The 10,975-nt window shown below is 39.8% G+C and overlaps 1 protein-coding gene across 1 annotated transcript; it reads right to left on the bottom strand.

Moving 5' to 3' along the window:
• Positions 1–330: 330 nt before the first annotated feature.
• On the bottom strand, positions 331–10,533 carry mfsd11 (major facilitator superfamily domain containing 11). Its single transcript, XM_020646977.3, has 14 exons — positions 10,196–10,533; positions 9,519–9,644; positions 9,353–9,408; positions 8,245–8,352; positions 8,075–8,154; positions 7,888–7,984; positions 7,720–7,778; positions 7,427–7,586; positions 4,909–4,952; positions 4,098–4,163; positions 3,876–4,001; positions 3,597–3,771; positions 3,019–3,154; positions 331–2,861 (listed from the first exon to the last, which is right to left on the bottom strand). The coding sequence occupies exons 2-14, from the start codon at positions 9,612–9,614 to the stop codon at positions 2,700–2,702; spliced, it is 1,365 nt and encodes a 454-aa protein (XP_020502633.1). The 5' UTR covers positions 9,615–9,644; positions 10,196–10,533; the 3' UTR covers positions 331–2,699.
• Positions 10,534–10,975: the final 442 nt, after the last annotated feature.

The following is a 10,975-nucleotide window of genomic DNA, read 5'->3' as shown; positions in this document are numbered from 1 at the left end:
ATATCTAATATCAACAATTAATATTACTATATATTAATATTAACAATTAAAAGGGTTAGGGATAGGGTTAGACAATTCATGTAATATTTACAGTCTATGGTCTTATCTTACAAAACCTCCTGGAAAAATGAATATAAACTCCATGGCATACTGAAAATAACTTTACTGTATTTTATTGTGAGCGAACACGTTTCGCCTGTAGCTTCCTCAGGTTCGCCCAGGAAACTACGGGCGAAACGCAACTCACCTACAGAACTATTAACCAGTGCTTTACTTATAAAACCAGTGGGCTATTATACAGTGTTTGGTCAATATACTCAGGCACACAACTTTTCTTCAAAATAAGATTTTATTGGTAATAAAAACAAGCAAGCAAAAGTTTGTGTGCTGTTCATTACTACATTCAAGTATAAAATCACATTTCTAATCATTCACATGCATTTCCCTTAATATCCATGAGATTGATTGCATTCACTTCGGTTGCAACGCCAAAACGATTGAGGAAAAACCCAACCCCTAATGTTTATTCCGCAATAAATTAACCAGAATAATGTACTGCTATTTAAGTATTGACACTCAAATATTGACAATAGAAAGAAAGAAAAAAAAAAAAGACAGCATGTGTGATATAGTTCATTGTTGCCATTTCCCCCTGACAATAAAAACTCTGTTTGTAAAGAACGAGTTCTAAGGCCCATTTTTAGCACTGTATTAGTTTGGCATCAGATCACTTAAATTGAGTGATGATTATAAATTGATATATTCAGGGTAAAACAACCTACGTTACAGTCTTTGGCATTCCTCTTAATCTACCATCTAGCTGTCTAACTTTTCCAGTTGAAACGTTTTTGAAGTAGAAGGCAAGAAAAAGTATCAAGGAATAAAAAAAAAAAAAAAGGACTAGTATTTTTTTTTTGCTTTAACACAAACTAAATCGACTCTTTATTTCTTTTGAACTAAATGCAGTCAGCCGCTTGTGATTATGAAAAGTTCCCTGGAATGCAGAGTCATGGGTCGCGCTCAAGCCGACATGGATCTCATTACAGATAAACCAGTTACACAGCATTAAGGGTATACGATGAGAGAACAAGAACATATAAACAGCATGACAAAGAGTAGAAATGAATTCAACACACATACATATTGACAATGTTTCCCTTTAGACTATTTTTGCTGTAATGTCTTTCAATCAAACTCAGCCAGATGAGCCTCGGAACCTGAACATATATCCGTCTCTACAGGTCATCGTCAGACTGTGAAAAGCTTGTTACTGCAGCTGAACCTGTTTGGCAAACGGTGGCGGACAGCAGTGGATTGACAACATAACTGCTTCAGTGTATCAGAGTCTTTGACAGTGCAGAAGCATGAACTACGTTTTACCAGATGTACAGAGCCCAAACATGGCTTCCTTCTGTTATACATTGTAATGAATGTTGAATTGGTGCCCATGATTTGCTGCTCTGAGTGTAAAGCGATGTAACTAGCTAGTGGAAACATTTTTAAAGAGAATTCTGGTATTTATAAAACCTTTTTTTTTTGTACACATTGTTGGGTCTAAATATCTTATAGGTGCACATAATTTTATTCACCTGACAGCTGGAAATCAAGCTGTATTTACTACAACTGAACCAGATCAAACAAAGTGCCAACAAAACGTGTTTGTTTTTGCAGCTGACAGGCTCAGAGTGTTAGTCTCAGTGTGTCTGTATTCACAGATATACCAGCAGAAACAGCGGTTACATTTCTCTTTTTAAAGCCACTGGACTCCATGGACAAAAACACTCATTTTACCTCGCTGCATTTCACAAGTATTGTGTTGGAATGAATCATTTAAAAACAGCCGCATCCCTCATATTTAGAAACAGGCTTAAAGGTCGAAGCACAGGTAGATCAGCAGCTCCCGTGTTCTTTACGGTAAAACTCACACTTTTGTCAATGGAGTCTGGTGTCACTGAGAACGACAATCTGAGCTCGTCAGTGCCCAAAACTCACACTTTTAGTGGCCGTACTTTGATGGTGACGCTTTAACCTAAAAGATTATGCTGCAGCCATCACGGTTAAGTTTCACTTCTGCTGGCTAAAGCAATCGACTGGAGCATCGATTGCTTTCAGCGTCTTTTTTTGTTCCTATTAGTAATTCGGTTTCAAAATACCAAAATGTCTTTTAAAGTCGTTGCATGCAGCTTGAGCAGCAGCGCTCAAAGAGAGGAATATGTTGCTGATATGTTTGTGTGGAAACATAAAGAAAAATAACTCTTATTCCTCTGGATCTGTTTTATACAGGCACTAGCAGTGGGATCACACCCCCCCCCTCCCCCTTCATATTATCATTGATAGACCGAAGTGTTTTTTATTTGATGACCAAATCTGTAGCATCGACGTCTCAGTCAAGTGTGTTTAAGGTTTATTTTTAGAATTTGTTCCAATTCATTTGAACTGCTTATGCACCGAATAACGAGAGCGATGCCAGATTGAACTTAAAATAGTCACAACTTCAGTGCAGACATCACTCTGAAAACCCTTTTAATTTAGGTCGTATAAATGCAAAGACTAATGGAACCAGGCTGCTTCAGGAATCATACCGCACGGTCAGGCTGAGATACCTTCATTAACATCATCCCTGGGTGACATATCCAGCTGTGGAGGGCTGAACGACACATCCAGCTGTGCCCTCCCTCGTCCTCCTCACCAGCCTCACATCAGATGCTGTCGTAGTCCGATTCTCGCCTGGTGGACTCGGCCATCGCCTCAGCCATGAAGAAAGTCATGGAGCCCAGGAAACCCATCACGACCAGGATGAGCAGCTGCCAGTGGAGCAGCAGGTAGTTACTGTAGAAGAAGGCCAGAGCGGCCATGATGGACTGCACCGAGGAGAAAACAATACGTTTTAATAAACTTTTAACTGAATACATTTAAAGAGATCTCTGTAGCTGCAAATGTCGGCATACATTCCAAATGTCTTCTCACACACAGCGATGTTCTAAACTCATTGTAGGGACTCTGGTCTCTCAAACTCACCTGTATGAACTTGAAGACAGCGAATGCGGGGGCGCTGTTGTCGCGGAACATGAAGCCGATGATGCTCAGCAGCTGAGTGTTGAAGCAGCTGTCGCCCAAACCGAGCAGGAAGCTGCAGAGCATCGCCACTGGCACACTGAGCAGAAACACAAACATGGAAGAGTTTAAAACACCTCACCAAGCCCCATTACCACCTACACAGTCCAACTAGTATGATTATTTTGATTATTAGTGCATCGTAAGTTCTGTAAACGTATTTTTTTTATCATAAAATGTTTCAATTTGACAGATTTGATTGCTGCCCATAGGATTTATAATCAATCTTAGACCTTTCAACTCTAAAAAACAACAGATTGTAAAACATTGCTGGAAAAAAAGAACTGCGAGGAGGAGATAAATTAGAAGGGTTAGCTTGCACAAAACTAGCCAATCATAGTGACTCTGTGCAAACTTTGCATCATGGAGCTTGTACTCAACGGCACACACCAGTTGCTGCTTTTAATGCATTCCCTTTTATTTTATTTTATTTGTTTTACTTAATTGGGATGTATACGAGCCCCTCACTGCGGTCCTCATACCTGGGCGTGATGTAGGCCTGCAGTTCTGTTCCCGCCTCTGGAGCCAGAGGAGCGTCGCTGGCTATGTTGAGAAAAATCAAGTAAAAGGCAATGAAGTGGGTGATGAGCCCGAGCAGCACCACAGGGTTTCTTCCAAACTGGTTCCACTTGTTCAGCATCCCAAACACGCCCCCTCCTGGCCAGACGGAGCAAAGAAAGCAAAGGAATTAAAGACGTTTCGGCCCTGTGCTTTTATGTCCAGACATCGTAAATCACAATTTTTTTTTAAGGCAGACTTACCTAAAATCTCGCCAATTCCGATGAAGATTCCAGAGATGCCGATCAAACTCTTGGCGTCTTGGCCAAACCGAGTCATGGCTCCTATACACGTCCCGTACACCCCGCTGTAAAAAGTGAGTTCCAAGCCTAAAGAGTGGACACACTCATCAGCATCAGAAAACTTCCTTTGAAAACATTTAAGTTTGACCTCTAGGCATCTTTTTTTCCCCTCATTTCACCCACCTGTGTATCCTATTGACAGGCTCAGCATCAGCATCTCCTTGGTGACAAACATTTTGCATGCTTTGACTGCAAAAAGAAGAAAGAAACAAGACAATCGTGGATGTTAACAGATGAGGCACTAAGGGTTAAAAGTTATTTACAGTATTTAAAACCTTAGGGCCTTTTTAAGTGTACGTTGGAGTCTAAATCACCGGAATTAAGAAAAAAGTTAGCAGATTGCACAAGTTAGTATGGATCAGCTAAATACTGTGAGATGGGCTTTTAATGGCTGCGACGTAATCCTTATGGGTAAAATGATCTTTGGACGCTCTAAGAGGACATGCATCCATACAGTTCATTTACTCCATTTCCCCATGATGAAAAGTTATTTCAGTTGTTTTCTTAAGATCTTGACTTGTTGTTCTGGTTGTCTGATAACTGAGCTGGTTATCCCATTATAAAAGAATAATTCAGCTCAGTATCTTGGGATATCTAATCTTGTTTTCTCATGATAACTAAAATCATTTTCTGGCAGTCTACAAAAGAAACAATTGGCTGCTCACTGTGGTAGAGCGGGACATGCCATTGCCAGCACTAATGACGTAAGTTGAGCCTATTTGTTTTGTGCTTCTGCAACTGCGGGGATAAGAGATAAATAGATCTGAGGAGAAATATTTGGAAACACTCGCAAATAAAATGCATGGAAGCATGTCTGCCTACCGGAGCTATTCCAAAACTTTTGTACCCGTACCCTAAGTATTGAAAAATATGCCTTGGCTTTACAAATACTCGATTTGCAGCCATAACGGGGAAGTTATTTAGGTCAACTTACCAAAAGCGTCCAGAGCTTGTGAACAGAGGCCAACGTGTGCCGAGCTGCGAAGAGAAGGATGGGAGTTTAAAAAAAAACAAAAAACAAACATGATGATACAACCATGTGGACCTTTTTGTCTCAAAGCAACTTGTACCTCGTCCTTCTGCTCGCTCAGGTTTTAACTTTAACTACATCCCTGAAGTGGACTTGGTTTCCATGCCGACTGTTTCTCAGCCATTTCAAAGAGAAATGTGGAAAACACAACAAAGGATAGCATTTACAGTGAAAGGTCACCTGTCTCATCCAACACTGCTGCACAAAAAAACAAAAAAAAAAGTACCTTTCCTACTCTGGGGTGGGATGACCGAGGCTCCCATCTATCTTGAAAGGAAACATTTTCCAGGACATTTCAAGAGAACTTTCCACGATCTATGTGGAAGTTAAATCATGTCCAGCTACTTCATGCTGAAGTGGAAAGTCAGAGGCTGTTCCAGGGACACCCCCTCGTCATTTTGGCTCCACTAACAACAGCCATGAGAAAATAAATATCCCCGTAAATATCCCTAATTTGCCACTTCCCGGGTCAATATGCAGTGAATGATCTAACACCTCTGCTGGTCTGAACTTTTCCTGGAACCCCAGAGAGCCACTCTCCTCAAATCATTCCTCACTGGAACAAAACTGATGATTCATCAAACACAAGAGCGCCATTAACAAAACCAATCACACGCTGACTCCATGCAGCTCATTTTACCCAACAAGTGAAGAAGTGAACACAAAGTAGCCTCTGGTGGTGCAGCAAAGGGGCACAGAGACTGAAAAGGCGTCCCCTTGTGGTCTTTAAGGGTAATCCCAGTATTTTAAAAACCTCACTTTTACAATTTGGGTCCAAAGGAATTACAGGTTAAAAAATACGTATGAATATGATGTACTGTAAACCTTGGGGATAAATGTGCCATGTGGCGGGCTCATATTGTTATTTTTAATCGTCTTTTCTTGTTGTTTTTTGTTTTTGGGGGGGGGGAGATCCCTAGGATGATATTAGGACAGGAAAATATGACTACAATTATTAGGCATGAAATACTAACTGTAAAAGTTTGAGTACAACCGTACTGTATCGTCACACTGGGTCCCAACTACTAGCCTCTAAAATGCTGTGTAATGCTAACTCACTGAGGCAGTAGCAGCCTTCTTCTTCTTCTTCTTATTAGTAGTAGTAGTATGGTAGAAGTAGCTGTAGTAGTAGTTGTTGTTGTAACAGTCATTTGTTCACTCATGAACAGTCACAATACACATTTTCAGCTGCAGTTCATGCAGTGTAGAGCTGTACTGTTCAACCCTTCTCAACTGTCCGACTCTCCATCACATGCTGTCTGTGTGTGTGTGTGTGTGTGTGTGTGTGTGTGTGTGTGTGTGTGTGTGTGTGTGTGTGAAGAACATGCAGGAATGCAGTGGGATCAGACGTGAATTGTCCCGGTTGGTTCTGTCATTAATCAAACGATTACGAGGAAGAGAAATACATCCTGTTAGAGATCAACCGGCAACGAGAGATTTCAACAGAAGCTGACTTCTTACACCCTTCTTTAAAAAATATATTTAAAGTTCCTCCTGCATCTAAACGCTCTGTCATCCTTCCTGGCAGGCTGTATTGAGCGAGTGGTTGAGTGAGACAGAGAGAGAGAGAGAGAGAACAGTTAAGGAGAGCTGGGGAAGTTGCTTATATTTTGATTTATTTATATGTACATGGGGATAATGAAAAATGAAAAGATTGGGCATGAGTCCTAAACCGAGTCCGAGTCAGGTCTGAAGTCTTTCAAGGGGCAAGTCTAAGTCAGGTCTCAAGTCACAGTTTTGTGTGACTGAAGTCCAAGTCTGAAACTCAAGTCGCCACCTCTGGTAGATATTGATTGATCAGCCACCTGCTTCTTATAGAATGAGTCATTATAATGATGTACGTCGGTTGTATGTCCTCATGAATATTAAGAACTGATTGTGTGTTAAAATGTCTTTATGTTTTTATTTGAACATATGTTGAGATATAATTTTCAGTGATTTTTTAATTTTCTATTTTAATGTTTCTTTTCTTTCCTCTGCCATGATGCTTTTGTGTGAAGCACCTTGAATTGCCTTGTTGTTGAAATGTGCGACATAAATAAACTTGCCTTGCCTTATGTCTGAGAATAACAAGCATAAAGAAGTGTAATACAAATCCATTGTTATTATCATAATAAGGCAAGCTTTCCAGGGATGATAAGTATTAGACTTTAAGTTTGACTTCCTGATTTTCCTGTATTTCTAGACATTAGAGTTAGTGTGTTGATGCTGCCTGAGGAGTGCCAGTGTGCATGTTTCACCCAGAGAGACACATGAACTCTTTTACAGAAACCTGATATCAATTTAGTTGGACATTTAAAACCCTTCAATTAACAATCATCTCCAGGAATGTTTCATAAAAGTGGTCAGTGTGGTTCTTCCATGACCTGTTGTCACATACAGTGAAAAAAAAACTTCAGTGAAAGTTCTTGGTAGTGCTCACCTAACTGTTGAGCTGCCTTCTATGGATTCCCCCTGCAGCAGCGCCTCTGACGCCTCGGAGGGAGCGGGGTCAGGGTCAGGCCTCCGGATCAGGAAGAAGAGGAAGCAACCCACCAGACTGATCACGGTGAGGGAGATGAACACGGTCTGACGGTCCTTGTCTGAGACACACAACGTGTGAGTCACATGCTTAAAATGAAACTCCTTATGAGAAGTCCGCAAACTCTAGGAATAGCACGAAATACACAAGGCAGAGATTTTTTTTTTTTTTTTTTAACCCGCCGTGCTTCTTACCCGTTATGTGGACGTGTCCATGCCAGGCACAGTATATGTAGAGATTTCCAAAGAATAAACTGCAGGGAAATCATTTTGTAATAAAAAAACTGAAAAAGGCCACACACAAAAAAAAACAAACACAGAGCTTATAAATCTTGATTCCATTCAGGTGCATGAACGTCTCACCTGAACTGCAGCAGCGCCCAAAAGATGCCACTATTTCTACCAATCGTAGTATCAGTAGAGTTTATTGCGAGCACATTTCCCTGAGCTGTCCACAAGACTTAAACACACAGAGAGGAGCAAGATGAGGAAAATATGAAGATAAAGACGACTTTTAGAAGTGTAAGATCATTAGATAACATGTCTGTACCTGCTGCTCCTATTCCAACAAGCACAGACGCCGTGTAGAAGCTCCAGGTGTACGGGTAAATAAACATAGCAATGTAGCCGCTGCAAACACAACATTTCAGAACACATAAGAAGCTGGAATCTGCCTGAAAAACACAAGTTAGAAGCTTATTTAAGTCTATGCAAATGTACCTGTACAAGAGCCCACTGAAGAACATCGATAGCTGCGGCCCGATGACAGTCACCACTGATGGAGCGATCAGGTTAGATGCAGAGAAAACTCCATAGATGATGGCCATGCTGCAAAGGACAGATGGCTGCATAGTTAATATTTTAGTAAATTACACAACCATTGATGTATGTTTGGCGCATATTTATCCCACATTTTTTTTAAAGATGTCCCATTTTTTTAAAGAGAATGTTGCATTTTTGAACCTGGGTTATACTTTTGTTTACATAGTTTTGGGCTTTATTGATTCATTAGATGCAAAAAGTTTAAGAATAGCTCCTGTTGAATACGTCAGCTGGCAGTTATAACAGGCTGTAATGACTGCACTATATTTCTTTGAGGGTCATTTTCTTTATTGAAGTATGTCCACTCAGGGTGCTTGTTTTTACCAAACACATGTTCATATTGGTTTTCTCAGTTATTGCTTTTAACACTTGCACAAAACTCCTAAAACTTCCTGATAGTAAAAACAATCGGAGGGATCAGAGGTAAACAAGAGACTCCAGAGTCCTGCGAGGTAAAAAAAAAATATTGGTTGATTTTTAGAGAGACATGTTACAGCTGTTTTAAATTAATCTTCTGTCTTCTAGTATGTTGTCAGAAACTTAGAATCTCAGCCTGTCAGTCATTAAAACAAAACGAAAGAACACTTTCAGTGGTCAGTGTCCCCAAAGATTACACTGCAGTCATTACAACACATTTTGTTGAAGAAGGAGGAAGCAATTCCAGGAAGCAAATCCTAAACTTTTCCCCTCTTTCAGTCCTTTACACCCAAAAACGTGAAGAAAAAAATAGGGTCAAACAGAGGAATTTTCGTTTTAATGAAAAGATTGAAATCATGTTGGACGCTTCCTTGTAGGCGGAGTCACTGCAAAGTTAACTCAGAGCAAACGTTGTTCCCTAAAGTGGTTAACCTAAAATTGAATTATCCTTCAAGATGTCGTGCAAGGAATGACTTTGAATCAGCTGGTTGAGCTGAGCCTGATATCTGTGCAGATTATGTGTACTGGGACATCTGCAGTGTAGTCTACATACACAGGATGTGTGGCTGTAAGAGTGGCAGCGCTTCACCTTGTGTATCCACTCCCATGGAACTCCGTGCTGTTGAAGCTCTTGATAACTGTTTGCTGTAAGAAATCAGGAAAATGACACTCATCACACTGATGACTGGTTATATGATCTGCAGTTACGTGTGACCAATCTGGAATGTGAATGAGAAGAAAATAATCAAGCCTACCTCTATATTGCCACATGTTTGAAACGCCGTAAACATGAACATAAAGCCGAAGCCCAGGATGATGATGTTCAACAGCTTCTTCCCCTCTGGACCCATTTTGAGGGATATTTGTAAAAAAAAAAAATCCTTGAGGAAGTGAACACAAAAAGAAATTCAGAGTGACCCGCCCCTCTCTGGATACAATAAAGGGAGTACAAATTGAGACAGCATGTGACACTAGGACAGCATTATTCACTCACTGCAACCCATTACAAAGAAATCACTTTTGCAAACTTCATTCATTAGATCTTTTATTTTATCCCAAATGCAACTGCATGTAAAATACAGAGACAAATCACACAAGCTACTTGACATTATTAATGTGACAGTGCACATACACAGTTTATATTCGGCATACAATAGATCTAAAAACATGAAATAATGTATTTACCTAATTTAAGAATGGCTTTCAACGTCAGCAATGAGATTGTTGGAAATTGTACAAAGATTGCTTTTAAGAGAAGTGATAATTTAGGTTACAACACCCAATAAACAAATGAGAAATGACTGACATGTTTTTTTAAACTGTGCTTGTCTTGTATGTTGTTTTCAAAGATATGATCGCTTAATTACAAAGCAAGAAGTGTCAGTATTTAAAGTACAACTTTGACTGAGACATGGCACAGCAAACAACTTACCAACAATGCTGAAGCTATTTAGCTAAGCCCTGTGGCTGCTCCTCTTTGTGTCCAGGCTCAGTCTGTTATTGGTGACATAGTTCCGTCTTTGCAGCACCTCCGTTGTCCTTAAAAAATCATGTTCTTCATGTGGTTCCTAAACTAAGTTGGACTCAAATGTTTCCGTCGTGTAAAAAGGGATTCTCCAGAATACTTTCTCAGCACCGGTGAGGCTTACTTTACCCCAAAGTGGGAAAGGACTGTCATGTGAATGCAATCAGCTGACTAGTAGAGCTGTAACTATGCATGTAGCATCAAACCGCCGATTTATAAACACTCTACACAGAGGAAACTCACCAACGCGCATGCGCTTTAACCAGTCCAGTTGTTTTTTTCTTTGATTTAAAAAAAACTAGTTTCCACTTCCGGTTCAGGTTCAGTTTGGCTATTGCGCTTCTTTCTAATTCAAGAGCCGATAAAACTAATTGCCAATAAATTGCGATAACTTTTTAAATAATCCTTATTCAATACCAATATTCGTCTTGTGTTAAAAAATACGCAGAACCTTTGCTTATTTTTTCATTAACGCTAGCGACTGTGCATGTCAAACTACTTCCGGTTTGGATTTAAACATAGTCTGAATATAACAACGTGTTTTGTTTTTTTTAAAGTGGATGTGGATACGAAATATCAAATCGTTTATACGTGTAAAAAAAACAGTATTTCAGATTCCTTTTTTTAAATTGTATTTTTTTTTTTTTAAATGTTGTGGTTTCGCGCGTTTATGTTATGTGTACAATA

Source organism: Labrus bergylta, chromosome 16 (assembly GCF_963930695.1).
Source record: "Labrus bergylta chromosome 16, fLabBer1.1, whole genome shotgun sequence".
In the NCBI taxonomy this organism is placed as follows: Eukaryota; Metazoa; Chordata; class Actinopteri; order Labriformes; family Labridae; genus Labrus; species Labrus bergylta.
This window is presented reverse-complemented; position numbering and strand designations above follow the sequence as displayed.

Excerpts from the sequence above, each read along its gene's own strand:
- mfsd11 (XM_020646977.3), bottom strand. The coding sequence starts at position 9,614 with ATGGGTCCAGAGGGGAAGAAGCTGTTGAACATCATCATCCTGGGCTTC. Across the intron at positions 4,002-4,097 it reads CCTGTCAATAGGATACACAG|GCTTGGAACTCACTTTTTAC; the intron begins GTGGGTGAAATG and ends TCCACTCTTTAG. Across the intron at positions 2,862-3,018 it reads CTGTCTTCAAGTTCATACAG|TCCATCATGGCCGCTCTGGC; the intron begins GTGAGTTTGAGA and ends TCCTCGGTGCAG.